At 36.8% G+C, this 27588-nt stretch overlaps 1 protein-coding gene across 1 annotated transcript; it reads right to left on the bottom strand.

The window, feature by feature from the left end:
• LOC132184103 (dicer-like protein 4) lies at positions 1-27075 on the bottom strand. Its single transcript, XM_059597601.1, has 25 exons — positions 26698-27075; positions 25944-26121; positions 25164-25274; positions 24656-24796; positions 24479-24551; positions 22923-22987; positions 22245-22388; positions 22029-22157; positions 20512-20650; positions 20156-20252; positions 9886-10078; positions 8616-8776; positions 8286-8492; positions 7925-8190; positions 7562-7836; positions 7054-7487; positions 6665-6765; positions 5247-5452; positions 4827-5084; positions 3833-4297; positions 3425-3697; positions 2781-3107; positions 1610-1907; positions 1420-1534; positions 1-485 (listed from the first exon to the last, which is right to left on the bottom strand). Exons 1-25 carry the CDS (start codon positions 26886-26888, stop codon positions 326-328), a joined length of 5007 nt encoding a protein of 1668 aa, XP_059453584.1. The 5' UTR covers positions 26889-27075; the 3' UTR covers positions 1-325.
• Positions 27076-27588: the final 513 nt, after the last annotated feature.

Consider the following 27588-nt stretch of genomic DNA (forward strand, 5'->3'; position numbering starts at 1 on the left):
GAAAGAAAATACTCATGCATTGATGCACAGTGTTTCTCCACACTTGGCTTAGAGAATCGGATGAACACGTTTTTTTTAAGCTTTTGATAAGTCATTTTACACTGTGAGCACTCACTACAATGATTCATGCCTTCCATACAAGTGGAAGTCAATTCTATATTCACCATCATTTACAATTATATTAACATGTTTGATGTATAGTTAGATATTGCAACTTTAAGTTGTTAGATTCAGTCTAAAGCTTGCTGCATTGAGATCTTCAATGACTTACAGAAACTGTGGCTGCATCGAGGTTCCCTTATCTCATCAGCAAAAATTGTGTATGTTAGTCGTTCTCAAGCATGAATCCATCGTGCTTTAAGTACCAAAGAGCCCCTTCTGCTGCATGCTCTTCTGCATCTTTCTTTTTCGACCGGGGTGCTCCAAAGCACTCCAAAACCACATCTTGCTCATCTTCTATCTCCACGACGACCTTGAAAGTAAATCTGCAAAATGCCCGAATTGAGCATTGAAGAAGTAGCCAAATCAATAAGGAGTTCAGCTGATATTCGTTTGTCACTTAAAAAAAGGAAGCAAATTGAACAGAAAATACAATGGTTCCTGCAATGGGGAAAACTAATAACAAATAATCCAATTTTTGAAAAACTAAAATAATTAACTTTTGCCAATAAAACTAGTAGAAACTGCTTTTCTCAGGGATTAATTACACTCTATGTCGCTTGAAAATTTTATTTGGAAGCCAACTAATGGATATGTCAAGAAGGAAACATTATTATGCTACTCTTCATACCGGTTGATGTGATGTGTTTTAAGTGGCTTCCCATATTAGTCACTTAACAAAACAAATGTTAGCTACTTAAAATACACTAAATCAATCATTGTCAAAATGTGTAATAAATGAAGGTGAAGAGCAGCATTACTCTATTCATATAGTTGAAAGATGTAGTTGCATCACCATGCCTTTGATGGCTACAAAACCAGTTGCGAAAGCGTGGCAAGTTTTTCATAACAATTCCACACTTCATAATGACAGGAATTGGTTTTTCTATTTTATTATTCTTTTTGGGTGGCCACTGTCCAAAAAATGGGCTGGATGGCATGCTAGACCATCTCAAGTTATGCAAATTACTCAGTGATATGGCATAAAAACATTGTATACACAAGACTGTCATTCAACAAAACTGAGCCAATTCCATTTTCTATTAGAACAAATGGAGCACTGACATCAAGTTCAACAAAACTGGACTTATTCAACTTCCATTTTAGTTGTTAAATGACATTTAAGTCCTGAATAAAAAACAAAAGGTCAATATTATTATGGACTCACAATTATAAGTCCATGATAACAGACTTTACAACCCCACGTCACCCTCCCAGCCCCTGGCAAAAAAAAAAAAGAAGGAAAAATCATGAACTTACAACTTTAAGTGGCTTGGTCCTTCCTCGCTGCAACATTCAAATGAAGGGGGTTGCCAACAATTAGCAGCACAGAGTTCACGCAAACGTGATCTTGCTGTTCCTTTGTGTGACCCACCTGGAAGATTATTTTAAGTTTAGAGAACGAGAATGAAACTGCATACTTGATACCCTGCAACAACAATAACTATACCTGTGGTCTGTGAGTCAGGGTCACAGCTATGATTTTCAACTGTCCCAGAAGGCTGTCCTCTTAAGGCTCCCAATGGTTTTTTAATAACAGGTGCTATGATAGACGCTTTAGTCAGGGGACGGATTTGGGGCTCAAAATCTCTGCAAAATGGCTGTACCGTTAATTTTTCAAATCCAATGGCATCAGGGGTATTTACATCAATAGGTGGTTCGTTATATCCAATCAGTTTGGCTTCCATCTTGCAGCTTGACTTCAAAACTTCCTCCAAAGTTTTTGATTTGGGTATGTAGCCCTTAGCCTGCACAAACCCACAGTCGATGAGCACCAGAAATTGAAGTTACATACAAGGAGAAAAGAGAGGGAGGGGGGGACAAAGCTAGTCGATAGTTCAATAAACAACAAAATAATGTGTCTGTAGTATGAACAATGTAGATGAGGTTTCTGGATAAATAAAAGATGATAATATTATTCTACCAATCACTTTTTCAGAGTGCTTAAGTATTAATAAAACAAGACAACTACCATAAAATAGAAAGGATCAATTATACTTTGCCCTCCCAAATTACCACTTCATTTGCATTCATACATCTAAACTTTGACTCACTGCAACTCCCCCTTGCGCACTGCCATTTTGTTCCAAATTGCATCCTGGGTTAGATTGGGCCGTTAAATGCGGACGAAAACACATCACATGTTTGAGGCAAGTAGCAGTGAGTCAAAGTTTTGAGGTGATTGCAAATGAGATGGTACCTTTGACAGGGGGAGGGAAATGAGTCAAAGTTGCAGTGAGTCTCACGTGTGACGGATTCTGTCAACTTCAACGGCCCAATCTGACCTGGGGTGCAACTCGGAACAAAATGGTAGTTCGCTGGGGCGAGTTGCAGTGAGTTAAAATTTAGAGGTGCAAATGGAGTGGTAGTTGTTGGGGAGGGTGGCCAAACTGTAATTTACCCAAATACAAAATACCAGGCTCAAAACAAAAACAAATGAAATGAAAGAAGGCATTCTTATTTTTTTCATTTGGGAGAGGAGGGGGGGTTGAAGCAGATAAGCCAAATAACGATGTTTACTCCCTAATCTGATAGGAGCTATATTCACTTCTTACAGTGTAGAATTTGATAGGGTTGAGACAGCAGGACAGAAAAGCATACAGAAAGCAAACAGGTTGTACCTTCAGCTTTGTGAATATTTTTTGCGAAGCAATTCTAATAGCATCTTTCTTGTTCAAGTTAACTGCAGAAGCAGTTGTACAAACATCTGTTCCATTCACTTGTGCTTCAACCGAAGACATTCTACCCTTCTTTGACGCTACAAACTGTAGATCCAAATTATAAGCTTGGCAAAGTTCTTGCAGTTCCCGAATAGGACTGACTTGTAGACTAGAGAACCTCATGATTGGATCCAAAAAGGAAAGCGCTATCGTCCATACTAGGTCCATATTAAACCCTGTATCAAGAAGAATGGCACCCAGACAAGACTCTACCAAGTCACCTAAAACCTGGGGCAATAAGCGAAACCATTAGAAACTAGAGATAAAATGCTAACATTCTTACTTTTCTTTTTAAACATTAGAAACTAGACATAATTTTTAACCTTGATTTACACACAATTTTTACATTTTTAAGTTTCCTTTAATTTGACATTGCAAATATCTTAGGAATTAGACATGTTTTCCAAGAATTTCCATGTAAAGCCTATGTAAGGACCTGCGTAAGGTTCCCAATCAAATTGAAACAACACCCTCCTCCCGTGAAACCCCAAAGAGGTCATATCACTAAGCCACAACAAAAATGAACAAAAGTTTGAAATTTATACCTTTGGACATTTCGGCCCCTCAATAAGACTCCCTTCTGGCACATGTGTTTTCATTGAGTCCACATAAGTATTGATGGCCTCGGTGAGGCCACTGGAATCAAAAATAAGATATTTGTGGAAAGATCGATCTACTGCAACATTGGCAAAGGCCTTATTATTCACAAACACTGATCTTAGATCTGTCAGTTGGCCAGGCTTCAATTTTGGATAAACTGAATAAAGATATGATGTGATTAAGTAATCCAAGACAGCATCTCCAAGAAACTCCAATCTCTGCTCAGAAGAATAAATTCTTACAAATTAAGTATCAAAATACAAAACGCCGAATTCTATGGGCACTCTCCCAAATATGCAGAGAGGAATCATTGTTTTCTAACATCTGAAGTAGAAAAGAGACGTAGTACATACCTGATAGCAGCCTCCTCCATGGTTGTTGTAAGAAGGATGTACAAATGCCTGTATAAGCAGGCCTCTGTGGAGAAACTGATACCCTAGTAAATTTTCAAGGGCAGCAATGTCCAGACAAGCAGCAAGTGGGATGTAGCTAGTGCTTGATATGCAGGCATTAACAACTTGTGAGGCTTCAAAGTCCACTTGTATGCCAATCCATCGAAGAAAGGAAGTTGCGGCATTGAAGCCACCATCAACTATGAATGCTCCAACAAGAGCTTCAACCACATCAGCTATTGTTTTCTTATGTAACCAGTGGTGTCCTTTACTGCATCTGACTCCACAATAACTAGCATCATCTGCTTGACTACTTGAATGTCGGGAATGAATATTGCCTTCTGTTTCCTTGTTACAAATTACAGGACAAGGGTGGCCCAAAGCAAAGAATTGGCAGGGATCAAATGGAATATCACGTATGTATACCTGAAATAAGAGTCAACACTTATGCACTTAGATAATACAACCTACTCAAAGAACATATCGGTAATTTAGAGGGTATTATTTTTACCAACTGAAATTTTTACATGCAGCAATAGCAGACAGGTAGTATTGGTTAGTGGAAACAATATTAGCCAACAAATTTCTCAAATATCAGATAAGTTGGGTGTTGGCCAGACCACAGAGAGAGAGAGAAGACAACATTTATTTATTCAGAAAGGAGACAAGTGCCATGCCAAACACCATTTAAACCTCTTGGGGGGACATTGTCAATTTTTTTGTAGTTTAAGGGAGGACATTGTCGCAATTGAAAGTTTGAAGAAAACAGTGTCAAATTGAATGGTAGTTTAAAGGAAGTATGTGAACTTTTTCCTACATTATATCAAGTGGAGGTAGAACAAACCATACCAATAAATATATCAAAGTAAAGAATGACAAAATAATACTTAAGAAAAAAGTATGATATAAATTCATAATTCAGAAATAAAAATCACATTCTAAAATTCAATCATACCTGCAAGTTGCGTCTAATTGCTAGTCTGTACAAATTGGAATTGTTTACAAAATCAGAACGTTTCCTTGTAAGTTCTCCTTCATCAAGGGTATCATGCAAAAGAAAAAGGTGCCGCCCAACAGCAAATTTTAGAAAAGCATCCCCAAGTATTTCAAGCCTTTCAAGGGAAAGGCGCTCCTGGCACTTCTCGGTGGTAAGCGCTAGCCTTTCAAGGGAAAAGCGCTCCTGGCACTTTTCGGTGGTAAGCGCTTCTAGAACCTAATAAAAACATTCATAGTTTTTAGCAGCAATTAAGGTCCATGTAAATATTGACACCAACAAATAGACCATGGACAATTGAGGTCATGCACAATTAAGTTTAATTAGCAAAGCTTATCAAAGCCAATACTCAAGTTAATACCACATGCAGGAAGGCCTTACTCTATTGCAAGTAACTTCAGCTCCTTCAGGAAATGCAGCAGATAATGTGTGCTTCAGTTCAATGGCCACAAGCAAGTTTTCCAGACGATGCATGATTGATGGTAACAAAGATATTGAACTCCCAATATCTTTGGAAAAGCCTATGATTTTCAACTGACATAGCTCGGGAGGCAAATCAATAAAGTACTCCTCCAGTTCATGTGCTCCTGTTTTTGACAATTAAAGCTTATAAAAAATAATTTGAGAGAGAGTTATAAGAGACATTAAGATGACTCCAAAATTAAGCAAGAAGCTTATCTTATAATCATATTTTTTTAAAATATTTTATTATTAATTAAATTTACCATTTCTTATTAGTTTAAGCTTTTAAAACAATTGGCAACTTAACATAAAGAAAACAAAAAAACAACAAAAGGGTAACGTGTACTAGGGAGATTCAGCTAGAATGAAAGTACCTTTGCTTAGACATAATATGTTGGGTATCAATATGATGCTAAGTTTTAAGCTTTTTCAATCTAACAAACATTATTAATATTTCTACAGCTGCTCCATACTTGGTCGACCATGTAACACATGATTTACTCTAGGTTAAGTGTTGGCGGTTCCGGCCCCTAACCCTCCTTTTTTGAAAAAAAAAAAAAAAATCTAATTTTTTTTAGACACTTTACCCTTTAGGCCACTTCCATGAAATTATGCAAGTGGCACAGTCAAGATAGCATGTGTTTGAACATGGTCCCCTTCAATTACAAATCTTGTCATTGAACCTCAGTCTCTCACATTAACAATTTCAATATTAAGTAACCATTTACCCAATGAATTTGGAGCATCCGCTAAAATATTACTTATAATTGCTAGCCATCCTTTTTTATGCTTTTTAATTTAAATTAAAGAGTCAAATTACTGTAGCACAAGTATCATTCACACGATTCACACCACTTTAGCAGCAAAAAATTATGGAATTTGTCATTTCCGAGTTCTTATACTTAGGCTTTGATAAATGGTAATATTGACAGTATTATAAGTCAAGGATTAGGAGGTTACTAGGGTTTCTACCCCATATAAAGTTTTGATCCTCTTAATGTGGACCAAATGGAGAGAGCGGAATACAAGATGTTTTGAAGATTGAGAGAAGTCGAAGGAAGATCTAAAAAAACATTTTAGTCCAATCTCTCTTTAATTGGACGGGTATATAATGTTTCTTATTTTTCTAACTTTTCTGAATTTGTGGATTTTTGTTCTTATTTGAGCCTTTAGGGGGGACTATCTTTGTATACATCATGTTCACTAGGGTTTCGCTTCGCTACACTTTCAATGAAATGAACTACTTATAAAAAAAATAGAAATAAAAGGTATGAATCACTTCATGCAATAACCCCAACAAAGAAAGAACTATGACAGAAAACGAATAAAATAATTACCTGAATCCTCTGATTTTCGGTTGCGTAGTAAGTTATGCAAGCAAAACAGTGGTTTTGCATGCAGAAGAGGTTGTCCAGGGTATTTAAGCTGAATACCAAACCTAACTTCCAACATTTAAGGAAACAAATGCCATATTAATTAAAAAATAGAAAAACCAACAAAAGTTACAGAATATTTTGTAAGATGAATGCCGAAGTTCTTTATATATTGCATTTATATATTCTTAAAATTCACACAAATTTCACATCAATGATCATAATTTTTTTTTGATAAATACATCAATAAGCAGAAGTTAGGCATAGTCTGATATAAAATGTGCTGAGGAGGAATCTAAAATCACATAAAAATATAAATAGTCAACCAAGTGTCAAAAAGTCTAGTCACATACTGCTCTAAGTGCTCCAGGTGGCTTGAAGTTTCTGATTCTTTATAAGGGCTGTATCCATTCTTTCCATGAACAATGTTACTAATGAAGAAAAACTCCTTTCTGTGTGGGGCATACACTAAACTATTCTCAACATCACTTATACTTCTGCAACCATTGATAAGTTGCAAGTCAACATCCAAAGGAAAATGTTCTTTAACCATGGCATCTCCTGAAGTCCTGAAAACTGGGGACGATAAACATCTCATAACAATCTCCCAATCTACAGTTATTGTACTTTCATTATCATGAAAAATTACTGGAAGCAACAGGTAGAATGTTGATGAACTTGATTTACAAATAGCATTCTTTCCCAAGGGAACAAACTCAGGAATAAATTCTGTTCGGTCAAGGATGATCTTGAGGTACATTTCTTGAAAATTCTGTGCTAACGTAATCTGTAAGAATAGGTCAGGGACTGTCAGAAAATATGTTTCACAGTTTAAAATTTTGTCTAAAAAACACAATTTACCTCATTTTTATCAAATTCTGCAATTCCTGATGGTACAAGCTTTGTCATCACAGATCTACCACGAGCCAGATGAAGATCAAGTTCCATTCTCTCAGCCTCTACCGGGAGAGGTGCTTTGACAAATAGACCAAACTTTTTATAGATCCTATCCTCAGGATCAGGACTAAATTCTATATAGTAAGAGTTAAGATTGACAGGATTTTCCAAGTTAGTCCATGGTTTTCTTAGTGCAGCAGGTACAAGCATCTCATGTAGTTCGCATCGTAGGCTCTCATCTGACAACATACAAAATCAAAGATAATTGATATGACATAATAATGAAGGGAAGAAACTTTCAAAAGAAAATTGCCTCAATGGATCAACCTTTGCAGCTATCTGAGTCGGAAGAATCCAGCCCCAATCCATCCACATTTGCTTCATCTTTCCCAGGCAAGAGATAGTCATTCAAGGCACCCATTTTATGCAATGTTTCAATTGCTTTTAGACAAGCATCTTGTTTAGCATCTTCCATTGAAGATTGTGGTGTACCAACAATTTGATATATTGGAGCATTCGAAGGTAACTTTATGTGGCAGACAGTACCCCCCAAGTCATCAAAATAAAAGAACTGTGGGATGGGGTGAAAAAACCTGCAAAAATAGATCAATACAAATTTCAGTCTTTTAAGTGATTGGACTCATGGCTCCGGAGTAAAACAACTGTGATAATTAGTACAAGGGCGTACTCATCATGCGGGAGTTTCGCACAATACTGGTGGAGTAATGAGATGCTATATCCAGAGCTGACAGAAGCACCAGTTGAAACAACTCTATAGATTCTTTCTTCAGAACCAATAAATGTTTCATTTGACGTTCGGTGAGCAATTTCTTTGTTCATTCGATCTTCATCTTTTTGAAAGTTTTCTATCAATTCTAGCTCCTTCTCGTTGCCACTGAAACATCAACATTAATGACAGTTATTCCCATGTAGTAGAAGAAGAAGAACAAGAAAAAGAAGAAGAAGAAAAAGAACCAAATGGACGGAGTTACATATAACAAATGCTTTATAAAAGCACCTGTTCACCAAAAAGACATATTCAGACTGAGGCATTCGTGCACGACCTCTTGATTGTATGAAGCTAGAAACAGTTTCTGGGAGATCAAACCGAATCACAAGGCAGCATGTCTGAATATCAAGTCCTTCTTCACCAACTTTAGTTGCAACCAATAGATTTAACTGCAAAACCAACAACCAATAGAAATTAATACACAGCCTTAATCTCTGGAGAGTCAATATCTTGCATAATTTTTACATCATCACCATCTTCAAAGCTTTGTCCAATATTACTCCTAATTACACAATAAAAGCACATTTGAGTGCCACACTTTAATGCCCACACATATTTTCCACCTACTATATACTTGATGGGTGCCACAAATGACCTATTCAAGATATAGAAATGATTAATATCTATACTCTAGCAGCAAAGTAGCAACAATAAATATTCCAAAACTGTCTGAAAAATAAAGAATTCGCTAATAGACTTGAGTGCCCTAGCTCCTAAAGCTATATTATATCATATGCATCCATTCATCACTTAATGTACACAAGTATTGCATCGATCATAGTAGATAATGATTCCTCAGTAAAAATCCTAAATAATTTAGTCTGCCCTCTGTTCTTTGCTTGTAACTTAATAACATAAATGAAGTTACAGCTGTTACAGAGTCATGGACAGCATTGTTGTAATAAAAACTTACAGTAATTACATGTAAGTTACATTATTCCATTAGCAATCTCCAACGAATACATGTCCAACAATAAGCATGTAAGAAAAATCTGAATACCAACAATCTTGCATTCGTGTCTGACCCATTAAGTGTCCATTGAATAGATCTGCATCTAATACATTCACCTTGTACGCACAATATATACTTTTATGAAGAGTTCTCCCTCAGCTCTAATCAAATTCAAGCTCAAACTTTGTCTAATGCGTCTTATAATATATTAACAGCCTGTTTGGGATTGCATTAAGAAGCTTAAAATGTGCTTTTAGTACATAAAAAGCTGTGCCAAGCAAAAATGGATCTATTTGGTAAAAAACTTAAAAAGCACTTTGTTGACTTTTTTGCTCTAAAAAAGCTCAAAACTGCATTTGGGGAAAAGCTTTAACATGAGGCTTTTTCTAGAAAACTATTTCTAGATTTTTCTACAGACAAGCTCTATTTCTTAACACAATCCCAAACAAGCTCTAAGCTAACACAAGACATACATAAAATTTGATGAATTTTGACCTGCCATCAAAAAGAAGCAACCAATGTTAAAACCTTGAAGATAAGCATTACCTCTCCAGATCGGAATCTCTCAAGAATATTGTTCATGGCCTTCCGTGACATACTTTTTAGTCCAGAGTGGACTCCCACAAGAAAATCACACTTCCAAGATCCTAGAAACTTAAGCTTCTGTAGTATGTATGACAACAATCTTGCCGTAACAATCCTATTTACAAATATTATACATTTCATATTTGGTTGTAACCTGAAATGAAAAAAAAAAAAAAAGTATGAAAAATCGAAGTTTCATCAGAAAAATTGAAGAATCTTTCTCCATAGTTGATTATTTGAAGTAACTAAAACAATATCGAATCAAAGAATTTTCAAGTTGTTATGAAGCGTAGAACCAAATATTCATGGGCTGTTCACTAATTATGCAAGTTAATGAAGAATCTTGCTCCTTTTTCAAGTATTTGAAGAGACTAAAAGATTATTCAGAACAAAGAATTTTTAAGTTCATACGAAGTAAAACATACAACCAAGTATCCATGGAGTGCTCTAGTCAACTAATATAATTTCCATGCCTTATATATATTAGCTTATAACCCTTAATTATAACTTAATTTTAAAATTTAAACACATCATTTTTCATTAAAAGTTAAAAAGACGTATAAAAATATATCTCACTTCTTTAAATAAAAAAAATTAAATCTTTGTTCCTATAAGTATATATGATTTAAAATGAATAGTATAAAGAAAAAAAAATAGCAAAAAGAATACATGGATTATAATATAATTAATGACATGTGGGATTATATTCAAATATAATTAACGCAATTAATTATATTGAAATATAATTAATGCAATTAATGACCGGCTTTTTCTTTTATATATATATCGTCTCTTTTTTTTTTTAGAATCCTTTTTTTTTTTTTTTTTTGAAATATACCATACTCATTCATTTTTTGAGAATCCTAAACGTATTAATACATAATAATTTGATTTATATTATTTGTTTCCTTATTTGATTCGAACATTAATAATACTTAATTATATATGAAAAACTCTTGAAATATAACTAACGCAATTAATGACCGGTTTTTTAAGAAAAAACCGGTTCACTCTTAAAAATCCGGTTAAAAAATTATGCCTTAAAAAACTGGTTTAGCCTTTAAAAAAAAATGGGTTCACGCCACATGTCACAATTTTAAAGCACTTCTGGGAAGGGTTTTGCTTTATATATATATATACAAGGCCCCCTGGAAACGTTCGTATTTGTCCAAGGGGGCTAGGCTCACCCTCATCAAGAGCACTTTATCCAACCTTCCTACTTACTTTTTGTCCCTCTTCCCTATCCCTATCTCTATGGCGAATCGCATTGAGAAGATTCAACGGGATTTTTTATGAGGGGGCTCAACGATGAGCCCAAAATCCACTTGGTCAGCTGGCATGAGATTTGTAGTCCGATTTCGGAGGGCGGTTTAGGGATTCGGAGTTTGCGGTTTTTTAATCAAGCTCTCTTGGGGAAATGGTTGTAGAGATTAGCCAATGAAGTAGAGGCTTGGTGGAGAAGGATTTTAGTGGCAAAGTATGGGGTGTTTTGGGGTGGTTGGCGCTCTAAAATTCCTCGCAGTTAGCATGGGGTGGGGTATGGAAACACATTTGCAGGGGTTGGAGTTCATTTCAATGTCACTTCAGATTGGATCCTGGCTTGGGGCTGAAAGTCAATTTTTGGGAGGATATTTGGTGCGGCGAAATGTCCCTCAAGGAAGCTTTTCCCAGCCTTTTCAATATAGCTAGCAACAAGGCTGCCTCCATTGCGGACATCAAGGAGAGTATAAATGGTATGGTTCATTGGAATGTTACCTTTATTCGAAGAATTCATGATTGGGAGGAGATGGCCTTAGCCTCCCTTCTCTCGCTCTTGTATTCGCTCTCGTTGCAGGGGGAAGGGGAGGATCGAATGTGGTGGATCCCCTCTAGAAAAGGGAAGTTTGAGGTTCACTCCTTTTATAGGAAGCTCACCCTTAAAGAGTCCAACCATTTCCCCTGGAAAAGTATTTGGCGTACTAAGGTTCCTTCAAGAGTGGACTTTTTTGCTTGGTCGGCCACCCTTGGGAAATCCCTTACCTTGGATAATGTTAGGAAGAGAGGCATCTTTGTGATTAATCGATGTTGTATGTGTGAATCGGAAGGGAAGTCTGTGGATCATCTCTTTCTTCACTGTGGGGTTGCGCGCATTTTGTGGGATGTTATCTTCTCTCGTTTCAACATGTGTTGGGTTATGCCAAGAAGCGTCAAGGTGATGTTAGCTAGTTGGTGGTCGGGTGGTAAATCCCAAAGCGCGGTGGTGTGGAAGATGGCTCCCCTGTGTCTTATGTGGTGCTTATGAAAGGAAAGGAATGCTAGATGCTTTGAGGATTTGAGGATTTGTCGAGAAACCTTAAGGACATTGTTCATTTCTTTTTGTATACGCTCTTTATGTGGACTGCAGGATGGCTTGCTCCCCTAAAGATTAACGTCCCTGATTTTCTTTTTATGTTCTCTTCTTCTTTCTCCTTTACTTAGTCGCTCTCTTGTATACTACCTGTGTACTTGGGTTGCGCCCCTCTGCGCTCTTTAATGCATCATTACTTATCAAAAAAAAAAAACATATATATATATGATGGGTGTTCGCGAGCGAACTCGGGATCAGCTCGTATAAGCTCAACTCGATTATTAAATTAGGCGCTTCATGAACACAAATCTTGGCTCGAATATTAAACAAAGCAAGCTCAACTCGACTCGGTTATGATCGTGAGCAAACTCGTATAAGGCTCGACTCGTATATTTTTTTATTAACTACTTATATATATATATTATGGCTGGCAATTTTGACACGACCCGACAATCTGACACAAACACGACACGAAATTACCGGGTTTGGGTCATAAATGGGTTGACCCGTTTATTTTGTGTTTGGCAAGTCGTGTCGCAGGTCACACCAGACCCGTTTAACTTTTTTTTTTTTTTTAAATAAATTTATTTTAAGGCATGTGGATGCCAGCTGATGGAATATTGTTTTTCACGAGGAATCTTCACATGAAATGCTGTCCTCTTCTAGTGGTTTTTCACTTTTTCCTTTGTTAATCTCAACGCATGAGTACTGTTTCCAAATTCCCATTTCCCACTAGTTGTTCCTTTTCTTTTTCCTTTGTTTTTTCTCCTCTCTTTTCTTCCTTTGCCGAAAACCTCGCCCACCCCCATCTGCCATCTCCTTCATTTCTTTTTCTCCTCTTTCTTCTTGCTCCCAGTCCCAGTCCCAGTCCCAGGCTTCCACCTTCTCTCTTTTCTTCTGTTAGAAGAGTTAGGGTTTGAGTCATTAGGGTTTTGGGGGTAGTTTAGTATTTATGGTATTTCCCTAATCCTATATAATAGGATGCTTGTATTAGGTTAATATAAGTTGAATAAGTTGAATAATATAGCCTCCGCCTTTTGTGTCTAAACCGTTCATACAAACTATAATATGGTATCACAGCCATAGGGTTTTAGATCCTTGGTTCTTTTGTTTATAGTTTTTTTTTTTCCACTCTTTTTGTTTTGGTTGAATCTCTCGTTCTATTGTTGGTGAGTGTTCTTCTGGTGGCAGCACCGCCCATGTGGGCGTAGTGCCCACACGGGCAGTGCCTGAAAGAAGCTGTCCATGGTCGTTTGTAGAAAAAAAAAAAAAAAAGTTGCCGTGAAAGCTGTGCTTTGTACTAGTTTTATAAGTTTTGTATTTTCTGTGGCTCTCGGTGGTTTTCCAGTAAGATCTGGAAATTTTCAGCAATTTCCAAGTCTCCGGCAGCCGTTTGTGGTGTTTTCCGGCGCTGTCCAATCGTTTCCAGCTTGTTTCCGGTGTATTTGTGGCGTTTAATTGTGTTTTTTGAGTTCTTCGACAATCTCTGTGGTGTTTTGAGGTGTTTCCGCCAGTTGTGGTGATCCCCGGCGGTTTTCCGACGTTTCTGGTCGTCACCGGTAGGTTTCTAGCGTGTTTGTTGGAGAAGACGACACTGTTTGGTTACAGGTGTTCCCTGTCGCCTATCCGGAATAAGGATATCCCAGTCTCAAAACCAGAATAAGGCTGCTCGCATTACTCTTCATTACTGTTCAAACCTGTTCAGGCCTGGTTTAGTGGCTTTCAAACCAGTTCAGGAAATTACAGGCCTGGTTCAGTGTTGTTTCAAGCCGGTTCATGGGTTTCCAGTCCGGTTCTTGCTGTTTTGTGACCGGTTCAGCTTGTTTTCCTAGCTGTTCAGTGTGTTTAAGACCAGTTCAGTGCATTCCAGAACCGGTTCTCTCTTTTAGACTCGATTCAGTGGGTTTTAGACCGGTTCAGCCTCGTTTGCAGCCGGTTCGGTGTGTTTCTATACCGGTTCAGCAAGTTTCATGTATGGTTCACTTTGTTTTGAGGCTTGTAAGCGTCATTATAGCCCGGTTCATGTTGTTTTGCGGCGAAACTCGTTGGTTGTTCATGTGAAATGTGGTTGATGGTTGTTGGTTGTTGGCGATCGATGTATCCGACCGGCCTTGGTGTTTTACGGCGAGACCCGATCAAGTGATCGTTGTATCTGACCGGCCTTGGTGTTTTGCGGCGAGATCCGATCAAAGCTTGGTTGTTGAAGTTTCCGACGAGTTTTCGACCGGCCTTGAAGTTTCATTAAGTTATCTTGTTATTTGTATGAATTTTAGTATTGTGTACTCCAAGCTGTTCCAGCTTGAGGGGGAGTGTTAGAGTATGTTTTTCTAGTTGTTTTTCGTTTGCTTGTATCTTTCAAGCTGGATTCATATGATGTATATGCTCCAGCTTGAGGGGGAGTGTTAGAAGAGTTAGGGTTTGAGTCATTAGGGTTTTGGGGGTAGTTTAGTCTTTATGGTATTTCCCTAATCCTATATAATAGGATGCTTGTATTAGGTTAATATAAGTTGAATAAGTTGAATAATATAGCCTCCGCCTTTTGTGTCTAAACCGTTCATACAAACTATAATATCTTCCTCTACCAACAACCTCACCTCACCATCGCAATCCCCTTCATTTCTTTTTCCTTTCTTTTTCTCCTCTTTCTTCTTGCTCCCAGTCCCAGGCTCCAGCCTCCCACCTTCTCTTTCTCACTCTCACAGACTTACTCTAGAAATCTCCTTCATTCAAAAATGAGTTTCAAACTTTCGAAGAAATCTCCTTCATTCAGAGACGGACCAAAGAGAGACGGAGTCGAGAGAGAAAGAGGAGTTTAAAAAAAATAAATAAAAAAAAAAATTTAAAAATAATAATAATAATAATAATAATTAAACGGGTTAAACGGGTCATGTCGGGTGACCCGTGAAATTCTCGTGTCGTGAGTTTGGTGGGTCGACCCATTAACTAAACAGATCGTGTCTGGGTATACCCTAAACGGGTGGAGGGTCATCACGGGTCAACCCACCGACCCGTTTTGCCAGTCCTAATATATATATATACACACACACATACACATATATAACAAATATATGTATATAATTTTTTTAACATTATTTTCTCTCTCTCCCCATCTTTCCATCCCTGATTCTTTGTTGCTCGTTTTCTTCACCCAAACAAAAAAAGCTTTCTCCACTTAATCGTGATCACGGAGAGAGAGCAATCATTAAAAAGACTCAGATTCAATTAGAGCAAACTCAAACGAAATGAAGAAGAATCAAGCAAAAATTATTGAGGGAGATTGAGACAGGCAATAACTATTGAAGAATCAAATAAACCCAAACACTTTGGATCACTGCCTGTCTGGTGAGCGAGTGAAAGAGTGAGAAGTGAGAGTTGGGGTGGCAGGCACTGTGACTGGTGAGGGAGATTGAGAGAGAGAGACGTTGAAAAAATATTTTCTTGTAGGAGGTGTTGTCCCACTATAGTCTGAATACAACCTGTTAACTTGTCCCACATTGCTAAGAAAACATCAATCCTCAAGTTTGCTTATCTATAAAATGATGCATATCCTCTCTCTTCGAAACCAAGTGTCTTGTTGTATTGATTCAAGATCCATACTCGGCTAGCCAAGCTAAGCAAATGCTCATATGCAAGCTGGTTTCTTGAGATGTTTAAGAGTACTTGAAGTTTAAATTTATAAAAAATAAAAAAACATTAAATATAAGAGCCAGCTTGCGAGTTGGCTCGGCTCGACTTATTATGAGCTCCAGCTCAATTTTTTGGCTCGTCCTTAAACTCGGCTCGAGATCAAGTAAAATTTAAATGAGCCGAGCCCGAACAAAGGAAGCTCGCTCAGGCTCGGCTCATTTACACCCCTACTTATATATGCTTTTATTTCTCATCTGTCTCCACATGCCTTCCCAGATGTAGCTGATAATATTTGTATAGGGTATATAATGTAGGCCTATTAAGAAATAATATGTGTGTTAAACGAGTATAGGTAAATAAGAATGTTAAGATGAATGAAAGAGAACAGCAAGAAAGATAAAGTAAGGAACTAAGTAATTCATTCAAAGGTAGGTGGAAGACCTATTGAGAAAAAGATGACAAAAAGTCACCTAAGATGGTTTGACAATCTGCAAAAAAAGACTAATTAATGTCGGGAAATGGATACAAGTTGCCGACCCAAGGTGAAACGAACGATGGAGCTAGCACAATTTAGTTGGGAATAAAGCTTAATTGAGCTGAGTTAAACTGAGAGGACTACGTAAGGTCCCCCCCCCCACCCCCCCCACCACCTACAGGGTAGGATATCAAATTGCAACTTTCATATTCCCTCTAGGAGAAATGCTACATGCATTCCCAAGTGCACAGTCTCTGATGTGGCAGTAAAAATCCCTACTAGATTTGAATACAATAGTGTCCGAAGAGAAAGACCAATTAATGTGCCAATGAGAAAAAATAATTTAATTTATATAGAAGAAGTGAAGAGAAGTAGAGAGAGCCTAAAAACACATAGTTGAAGCAGTGAAAATGGATGTTATAAACATGAAGATGAAAGAGAGTATGACCACAACCAGGATAGAATGAAAGTGCATGTAGCATTTCTCTTCCCTCTAGTATACAAACAACAAAACATAAAAGAAAATGAAGCAACTGGTGAATGGTGACAAACACAAAAAACTGTTCCCAAAGAAATTGTTATGGCATATTGTTAGAACGCTAGGATCTAATATTTGTACCCTTCTAGAAGGAGCCAGCTGTCCCTACCAGCTGGCCTTAGCAGCTGTCATCTCAGAATATTCTCCCCAATGATTGTAACTTTCTCCTACATATATGGAATAGATTGAGGGCTGCTGTAGTGAGAAAACAGCCCTTCTTCATTTACAATTCTCTTCCATTTTCTTTTCTTCCATCATTATATTTGAGCTTGGTTGATCATTCCTTGCCTTAGCTTACATTTCTTCCATTTTTTTTTTCTTTTTATTATGTCCAGTTTTTCCTCATTTCTCAGTTTTGGGTTGCCGTGTTGGGTCGATCTGAGTTAGACAGCTTCAGCGTTTAAATAATGTAGTGAGTATGAAGATAACGTGGGGTACTATCGTCTTCATCACCGTTGTTGACATCGCTACCATTTGTATTTGTTCAATACCTTAAGAGAGCCCCAGGACATGGCATATTGTTTAGAAAAAAATAGTCATCTCAAGGTGGAAAGCTACACTAATACAGACTAGGCAGGGTTGCCTTCAGATAGAAGATCCACTACAGGATATTATACCATTTTGGAGGGAAATCTCGAAACATGAAAGAGTAAAAAGCATAATATGGTTGCACAATCAAATGCAGAAGTAGAGCACAGAGCTATGGCTCATACCGCTAGTGAGTTAAGTTGGTTACAACATTTTCTTTGGGAGATATGCTTCTAGGCACCTATTCCTCTTGCCCTGATTTGTGATAATCAAGTTGCTCTATATATTGCCTTCAAACATGTGTTCCATGAGAGGACCAAGCACATTGAAGTAGATTGCCATTTTGTCCGAGACAAGATATTGAGTGGAGACATACTCACACCATTTGTCAAGTCTGAGAACCAACTTCTTGATATTTTGACAAAGTCATTATATAAAAATCGGTTCGTCAATTTGTTCCAAGCTGGGCTTAAATGATAAATATGCTCCAGCTTAAGGGGAGAGCATTAGAATGGTAGGATCTAATACTTGTACCATTGTAGAAGGAGCCGCTGCCCCTAGTAGCTGGCCCTAGCGGCTGTCATTCTGATGTAAATCAAAGTGTATTCTGAACCCATATGTTATTTCATGTTTTTGTCATCATTTAAGTGTCATGGCCGTCCGGACTGGCGCCATCAGTTTGTTTTATTTTCAAGCCGATTTTATGTTGTTATTTTATTAGGGTTAGGGTTTTGGAAGTCTTTATTTCGTTATTTTATTAGGTTTAAGGTTTTGGGGGTATTTATGCCATATTTTATTAGGTTTTGGGTTTTGGGTTATAAATATATCTTATAGCCTCCAGAGAAAGAGAGTTTATGTTGATTATTGATTTTTATTAATGAGAATTACTCATAGTTGAGTTTATTCCTCTTTTTTCTTCAAAACCTAGAGAGTATCTAGCTTTTCAAGAAGAATTCTCAAATCATTGATAGACTCAAGATCTAGAATTACCTATCCGCTGCTTTATTGTTGTTCTTTGCTGCAACCTACCAAGTCAGGCTGCATCAATTGGTATCAGAGCTCAAGTTACTTTCCATGAATGGAGAGGAGCGACCGTTTGGCAGACATGAACGAGGTGCACGTGCGCACGAAGACAACACGTAAAGAGCAACCGGCAATTCGTTTGCGGCACATGGGTGGTGGGCCGAACAATTGTCGTTGCCAAAAAAATACCGCGATTTGCAAAGGCGGAAGGCAAATCTATCGCTGAACATTGGTAACACGTGGAGGATCAATTCATGGCTATGAGGGATCAAATTGAAGACCTCACTACTGGAATATCCAACCTGTGTGGTCACAAAGGGAGTGGATCTAGAAACCTATTTGCGGAGCGCCGAACGCAGGGACATCAGCACTTTGCGCAAACTCAAGCCAATCGGCGGGTGAGTAGGTTCAAACTCGATGTACCGGAATTACAAGGTTGCTTGCAACCCAAAGAGTTCTTAGTGACACAAAAAATAAAAAAACATTCCACAAAAAAGAAGTACCTAGGAAGATGGCGAAGATGGTGCCTAGAGAGGCGACGGAGATTAGGAGTCAATCAGTTGTGGTGGAGGAAGATGAATTTATTAAAGAAGATTGCTCGGTAGATTGGGCCTCTCCACCAATCTATGACATCTATCCCGATGAAGAGGTGAGTTCTATACACCAAGTGTTTGATGAAAGTCCTGAAAGAGAAATCTTTGATTTGAAAGTTGATTTCCTTGAAGTAGATGCTATCTTGTCAAAAACTTTTAACCAAAGTTGTGATGAGGTCTATGGGGCGGAGACGACTTTTCTATCAAAGAGTGAAAGGATCTTTGTGAGTACTTTGGGGATTCTCATGGCATTTGGGAAGGGTAAGGTACGAGCAAAGCTTGGCAAGTCTACTCGGCAAGGTGAGGTGTGGGCCATCATGTTTATTATGAGGTGTGGCCTTCTTGTGATTTTGAGAAGAGGAGGATGGAATGAGTTGACTGGACAGTCGTAGGACCGTGGGAAGAACCGGCCAAATTCGAGGACGAATTCTCTCCAACCTGGGGAGAATGATGTAGATTGGAGTGTATTCCGAACCCATATGTTATTTCATGTTTTTGTCGTTTAAGTGTCTGGCCGTCTGGACGGCCATATGTCCAGTCCGGACTGGCGCCGTCAGTTTGTTTTATTTTCTAGCCGACTTTATGTTGTTATTTTATAAGGGTTAGGGTTTTAGGAGTCTTTATTTCGTTATTTTATTAGGTTTAGGGTTTTGGGGATATTTATGTCATATTTTATTAGGTTTTGGGCTATAAATATATGCTTATAGCCTCGAGAGAAAGGGAGTTTATGTTGATTATTGATTTTTATTAATGAGAATTACTCACAGTTGAGTTTATTCCTCTTTTTTCTTCAAAACCTAGAAAGTATCTAGCTTTTCAAGAAGAATTCTCAGATCATTGATAAACTCAAGATCTAAAATTACCTATTCACTGCTTTATTATTGTTCTTCGCTGCAACCTACCAAGTCAGGCTACATCACATTCTAAGAATATTCTCCCCAATGATTGTAACTTTTTCCTAAATATGTGGAATAAATTGATGGCTGCTGTAGTAAGAAAACAGCCCTTCTTTATTTAGGATTCTCTTCATTTTCTTTTCTTCCATCACATATCATCAATTTAAATCTGATAATCAATGGACATTTGTCATAAAAGGAAGCAATAAACACTTCAATACCAACCTGAAGGATGAAAGAATTCCAATAAGGCGTAAGAGCTTTCTTGAAAAATATGGCTCCTTTAAGATCTCCACACAGGACAAATCAAATGCAATCCCATCTACAGAGGAAAAAAAAAAAAAAAACCACCATTAACTATGGAAGGAATGATGTTTGATTTAAACCCAATTTTTTATTTCAATTTTTTTTTTTTTTTGATAAGTAATATTTTCCATTAACAGAAAATATTTATAACAAAATATTAAAGCACACAACAACGACATGACTCATACACAGTAAGTTATGTCATTTGAATAGAGACAATGCCAGGATGACATTACAGGCTGCAACCAAAAAATATTCTAAGCACATTAAAATACCTGTCTTACAATCAGAAGCAAAGACTTCAGCAGCCTGAGATAGATATCTATCACATACAGAGTCATTACTGAAGTTTCCTTCCACCTCTATTAATACATTTCGCTCAGAGTGATCACCACTTAAAAGAATTTGACTAGCCTGGAAAATGGGGAAACACAAAAGATAGAAAAGGTAAATTATAGCATCCCAACAACCTCAAAGTGAAGAACACAAAATGACAGCAACTGGCATTAAGAATTTAACTCACCCTAGCTGAACAATGGAAGGGTTCTTATAGACCCATATGGGTATAGAGCACTACAATACAGAAAAGAAAAAAATGCATATATGGAAGGGAACACTTGATGCATATATCATGTTAGTCTACCAAATCAAAGGTCTCATGTGGTATGGACAAGATGAATGGTGCAAAACTACAAGAGCAAAGGTAATGAGACTCTCATCTTCAAGGAATGCATCAAGACCTGTCCTAAAAGTGTCTTAATATGCAGCAGTCCAAATAGTAACAGTATATAGTGGAAATGCACCAAAACACACGTACAGTATTTCAAGGGTATTAAAAACAAACATCATTTAACTTACCAAAAAAGCCTGCAAAGTTAACATGCGCCAACATTACTCCACAGCTTCATCCCAAGAACTCTTACCACACCCATCCACGTTAATATCTCATATTAAGCAACATATTTCACCAGCGTCATCTAATAAACTTCAAAGTATTTCATGATAGCATTTTAAGCTAGAATTTTCAAATTAGTTTTATTTCTATAACATCCAAATCTAATAAAATTCCACCCCAATAGTTTCTCTAAAACTAAATCGCAGATTCTTATTATAATTACATTGTTATGTGGTAGCCCAAAGAAAAGAACCACCTGAGAAATGGATCACTCCATAATCGACAACATGTTGAAACACTCAAGCTCAAAACATTAGAGAGCGAAACATTTGCACTTATATTTGATTTCTACGATGCATCATTAGTCCAGGTTCACCACACTTACCACTCTCAATGTATATGATGCATTATTAGTCATTCACATATGTCTATATAGGTCTAGAGAATATAACATAAAATTTTCAAGTAAAAATTAAAAGGAAACCAGAACCACTCCAATATGAACCCCTCCCGCTCCCAACCTTTTTCTATATATAACAGTAATCTCCATACAACCTTCCTACCATCTCATCACTCTCTACAATCTCTCTCACACACCTATTCAACCTCTTTCTACATTCATGAACTCTGCTAAGATGCAGATTTTTTTTTTTTTCCAGAAAAGTTGCAGATATTTGCATGGGTTTCTTTTAGATATAATTGCATATAAATGATATGAAATAAGCAGGCAGGAACCTTTCAAGTTTTCCCAACACACCAAAAAAAATGATACAGAAAACAAAATTTGAAAAATTTTAGACCAATAAATACATAAGTATTTAGTGCAAAACTATGGAGAAAAAAAAAATGAATGCTTTGAAGAACCAATAATAATGGTTGGATACTACAAGAGCTTACTTGCAATGCTCCCCAAAGGCCAAGATTTTCCAAACAGAATAGTATGTTCTCATGCATTCGCGCAACTAGTTTCTTTAAGTTCCGTAGACTTTGATGATCACCCGTCTTCCTATTTAGTGTTGATATGCACTGCTCTTATCACGGGGAGATAGCAACAAGTGAAACTTAGTTGAAGGAAAACAAGTTATGACTAAAATATATGTCACAACAAAATACCTGGCGTTTCAGCTGTTCAAGTTTACTACCGTATGCCACATAGGAGCCAGATGTGCCATTTATAGTGGGGTCATAATAACATATTCTAAGTTTAGGAGATGCCACAAAATTATCCAATTCTTCCTTATTTTCAACAGAATAAACCTAAAAAATGAGGGTAAAAAATGAAGTGAATACTTTGATCGAACAGATTTTGCAGTATCAGATCCAAATGCTAAATGTAGTTTAAAGATCCAAATCATACACTTTGGCGCAAACAACACAGAAAGATGGAGTAGGTAAACAGCAACCATAGGCCACGGAGAGAATCAGTGTAAATAAAATGGAATCCAAAACCTAAAAAACATAGAATCAAAGAGGCTTATGTAAGGGACACAAAAAGAGCTTTTAGTCAAGATCCGCTCATCCCAACATAGCTAGGACCTTAAAAAATGGTTCTTTATATTAACAAAATGAGGACAATTTAATAGGTGCAACAGCTCTTTGTAAGGTACATAGACCATTCTAGCGGCCCAAAGTAATCCAGTTAACAATATCTTCTTTTTTAATAAGTAAAGATAACATTCTCTCTAGATGGTTTAGAGAGAATGTTATCTAAACCATGATTAATATAGAAAGAAAGCAAAGAATTGCATCCAACCAATATTATAGCTCAAATTAATAGTCCCAACATCCCACCTTTGCATGAAGTAAATTTTCAAGACTATTAATGACTTTTGGTAAATTTGCATGATCCGAAGCACCTGAAAAGAGTAACAAAATAAGTAAAAACTAAGGTATGATGAAATGAGACATAAGTTATTGACATTCTAGACATGAACTACACAACTAGAACAGTGTATCAAGAATTATCATTAGCCAGCAAGGCAAGGTTTTATAATATAGGCCATATCGCAAAGGAATTGAGATTATCAAGTACTTGTTCATTGCACATGCCAGATTAAATCTCTCATTAGAAATTCTTAACAACTTTATTAGGCCAATTTTTTTCTATTTTCTCCTTTTGGACTGAGGGTGACAATGGCCTACACAACAAGGGGAATCCTCCCACTATCCCCACCCCGCCCTCAACCTCCACAGCCCCACCCCCCTTCAAATCCCAATAAAAGCAGAATCATTCTCAGGTTTCTGGAAAAGTCTGTCTAGACTTTACTAGTAGTCTAATTCACATTTTCAACCTAAAATGATGTTTACTTGGTTCATTTATTGTTACCAAAACTCTAGCCAAATAAGCTTATCAAAAAATACTTTGAATGTTTAAAAACTTGATCAACTTTTTTTTTTATAAGTCACTTGATAAACTATAAGACTATGGCGAATGAGGTCAGTACTATTATTTCTCAAAATTCCTTCTGTGATACCATTCGAAGAAGTATAGTCTTCTAGGAAATTAGTTGGTAATAGCTTCATGCCTCTGCCCCACTACCACCGGCTTTTAATTTGCGGGTCAGTTGATAGTTATTTAAGTGAGAAGAAGTTTCAACGGGATATAAAAATTATAATAATTGAGCAAAACAAATATATATAATGGCTTTTTGTAAAGTGAATCCTATTAGAAGAATTGATTGTTAATTAGTATTTTGATATGTAATTAATTATAGTAAATGAGACCAATGCATGTCAACGCTAATGGTTTATTATTAGCGTCAATTAATAGTACTAATATCAAAATGTAAATTTGGTATGCCAGATTTTCAAACTTTTTTACCACATGGTTTCACCTATATATATATATATATATATATATATATATATATATATATATATATATATATATAATCAAATAGGGAAAAGGTTACAACTAGTGATCAAAATACCGAAAAGGGGTGGGCTCCCCTACAATAAACCCACAGCAGACATACAGACATAAATCCAAATTACTAATAAAAAGCATGTGACTACTAGTATATTTTATTCGAGAGAATTTCAAAATTACTAATTCAAGAAATTTTAAAATTCCTGTGCATTATCATCCAAAAGGAGAGTAGTGGCAAAGTTAGTTGCATATTTCTAATAAAACAACGACCCAATAGGATGTAAGCATGGTAGAAACTATCCATCACTGGCACTCTTTTGCAGCTCATTTTATTTACACTTCTCCAAGTCAAATCCCATGTATCAGTGACACATACCACATAAATTGTAAATTGAAATTATGAAAGAGCTGGTACATTCAGACAGTCTCATCAAGGTTAGAGCCCAGAATTTTAAACAAAAACAAAAGATTACATTACCTTTTCCTACAACTGGAGATGCAGTCATGCCAAATATACGGGGAAGTTTTCCAACATTAGTTTTGTAGAAGAGCTACAAAATGATGAAGATAATATATGTAAAATAACTGAAAGGAAAGAAGCATACAGGAAAAAGTGAGGCATGTTAGTTGCAAGTGTGAGAAAGAGCCCCTTTACTTTCATGATTTCTGCATAAGGATGGTTGCTTTTGACTTGAGCATGATGACACTCGTCAAATATCAGGAGCGCAATGAACTCCATCTTGATAAAGCAGTGATATAAGTTGAGAAGAAGTGTTTGAGGTGTCATTACAAGAATCTGCACAAAACAAACAGCACAAACAGAAACATTTCAAGAATGATGAAGCAGCCATGAGAGCAGTAACTTCTATTGTCTGAAAGAAATATAATTTGGTTTTTCAAGAGGCTGAATGAACAAATAAAAACAGTTAATTGAGGCCTTTCTTATTAAAAGATAGGGTGAAACTAATGCAGATTTTAAGAAAATCTTAGCAAGGTGAACACATTTTATCAGTTAATGGCAGCTTGATCTATGAAAAGATAATGATACCTGGATTATCAGATTCGTGCAATAATAGCTTAACATTTCTCAGAAAGGTGAACACAATACATATACAGAATGTATATAACTATTAAATTTTAGATCACTTCACGAGTATAACTACCTCATATTGTTCAATCTCTTCTGCCCAGTCTTCATGGCTTTTCAAGCGCTTAGAGCTCCCACAATAGACCCCAACCTTGAAATCAAGTGAATCTTCTATAACCCTGGCTTGCTAAGACACAAAAATAATAATGATTAAAAGCCATATGACAACGAAATGAAAAGATAGCTGTTTAGGCTTTACATTTAGACTACAAAATAAGTTACCAAGTACACCTCTCAAATTAAGAGATCTCTTTAATAAACCTGATCATGCCTTGAATATCAACTGAATTAATCAATAGAAAATAACAACCTTAGCATAAAAAGTTTGGGACATAGAAAATTACAAGAATAGAACAGACTACACAGCTAAGATGACAATCAAACAAATAAGTATGCCAATAGTTATAAAATTTAAACCAAAAGAACATGGAAATGTGTACTAGCATTATTTCAATGTTGTTAATATATTTCAAAGAGTACATAGCATAATCATGATTCTACTTATTAAATTCCAACCTCCCTTCCAAGGTGAACATATAAAGCATGTAGAATCAGCCCGCCCTTGAACTCTAGGTTCATAATGAGAAATTGCATACGTGGGCACTAAACCAACAGCCCAATCTGTTCTCATGGCCCGTATGTGAGCGGCCTCAGCCAAGCCAAGGAGCAGTAACACCACTCCAAAAGGGGAAACGTGACAACCATATAAACTACAAAAATGTTCCCAAACTTAAATATTTCCCAAAACTGAAAAAACGAACTATAACATCAACCAAAATGTAAAATAGCAGCTCACCTGCTGAACCAGAGCCACCGTAGGTGCAAGAAAGATACATATGTCCTTCTGGGGTTTCCTTATCAAGTGACCCAGTTCATATATAAGCAGCACGGCAATGTGGGTCTTCCCATAACCTGTCCCCAAATAAACAATTATATTCTCCTCCAAAGCTTTCTTGCATAGCTCCAACTGGTACCTTCAGAAAACAAATGTATCAAATAGCAAACCCCACGTTAAGCTCCTCTTATTATCTGGGAAAAATGCATCATTTGATGTAAAGGAAAGAAAATTTTGAGAGAAAATTTAAACCAGCAGAGGAAAACAAAATTGGCTTGCTTCAGCTGTGTTTATATTTCTTTTAAAAATATAAATATATCAGAATAAAGCATAAATCCCAGCATTTCGTTTCTCTTATTCCTTACGTTTCTAAGGAAGGACAGGGATCCCCCAAGTAAAATGTAGGAATAGAAAAGAAAAGTACGTTTCAATGAGACCCCAGAAGAAAGCTGAAAACTCAAGAACTAAGCCAGACTTTAGCCAAGCATTTTAACGTTTCCGAAACTAAACCATCAAAATGAGATAAAACCCACAACTTTCTTTGCTTTTTCACATTTACTCTCCTCGACTTACCCAGCAGCCGAACAGCGAAGATATCACGTGCACACAAACAAAATTTAAAAGAACCAAGACTTAAGTTCAAGAAAGACGAACATTCTGGCAAAATACAGCGCAACCCACATGAGACACGAAGTAGAAAGATTGAAATACGTACTCCCTGGCGATCTTTCTGGGGTCTTTTTCAGTCGTCTTTGCTCTCGACCCCGGCTCAATTCCATCCTCATCAACCCCAGAGACATCCAAAGAAAGTTCCACAGGCGGTGACTGTAAGGTGGTGGCAGCACTGACCCTCGAGCGACCAGCGGTACCACGATCGGCACCACCGGACGCTTCGCCGTCTTGCATTGCCGTGCGGCTTCTTAGCGTTGCTTACTCTGTCTCAGACTCTGTCTCTGTCTCTCTCTCTGAGACTTTTCGTCAGACAGTGAGTGCGTCTGCAACGATTCCAACGCTCTCAGACCAACAAGTCATTTGGAAATTAGAGAGAAGGGAGGACTTCGTACACTGAGATGGGCCCAGTCCTGGAATCTAGACACCTTTGCTTGTGAGCCAACTCGTAGAAGTATGTTTTCTTCGTCAAGCGCTGCGCTGGCTTTTTCTCAAAGCGTATGTTAGAACAAATATGAGTCAGCTGGTTGTCCATGCCTTTTGAGGTAATTTTTTGCATTTTAGCAAGAAAATACAAAATATTAAAACTTTATTTTTATTTTTATATATCACATCACAATTAAAAACCAAAAAAAAAATATAATAATAATAATAAAACACCCCCTTTAAACAGTGTTATTCTGTACTGAGTTTTAAGAATATATTTATCAGAATTTTAAGGTAGCTTACAATTGCAAGTTTCAGCATATTCTTTACTTTAGTTTATTAAAATTGATTTTAATGCATTTTTAATAAAATTTATTAAAGTATATGACTTTGTTTGTTAATATATATTTTGAGAGTTGTTTTTTTTTAAAAAAAAAAAAAAAAATATTATAATTTAACGTAAAAGTAAAGATTAGTAAAGGTATAATAAAAGATGCTAAGAGTACTAACT

Source organism: Corylus avellana, chromosome ca6 (assembly GCF_901000735.1).
Source record: "Corylus avellana chromosome ca6, CavTom2PMs-1.0".
Taxonomy (NCBI): Eukaryota; Viridiplantae; Streptophyta; class Magnoliopsida; order Fagales; family Betulaceae; genus Corylus; species Corylus avellana.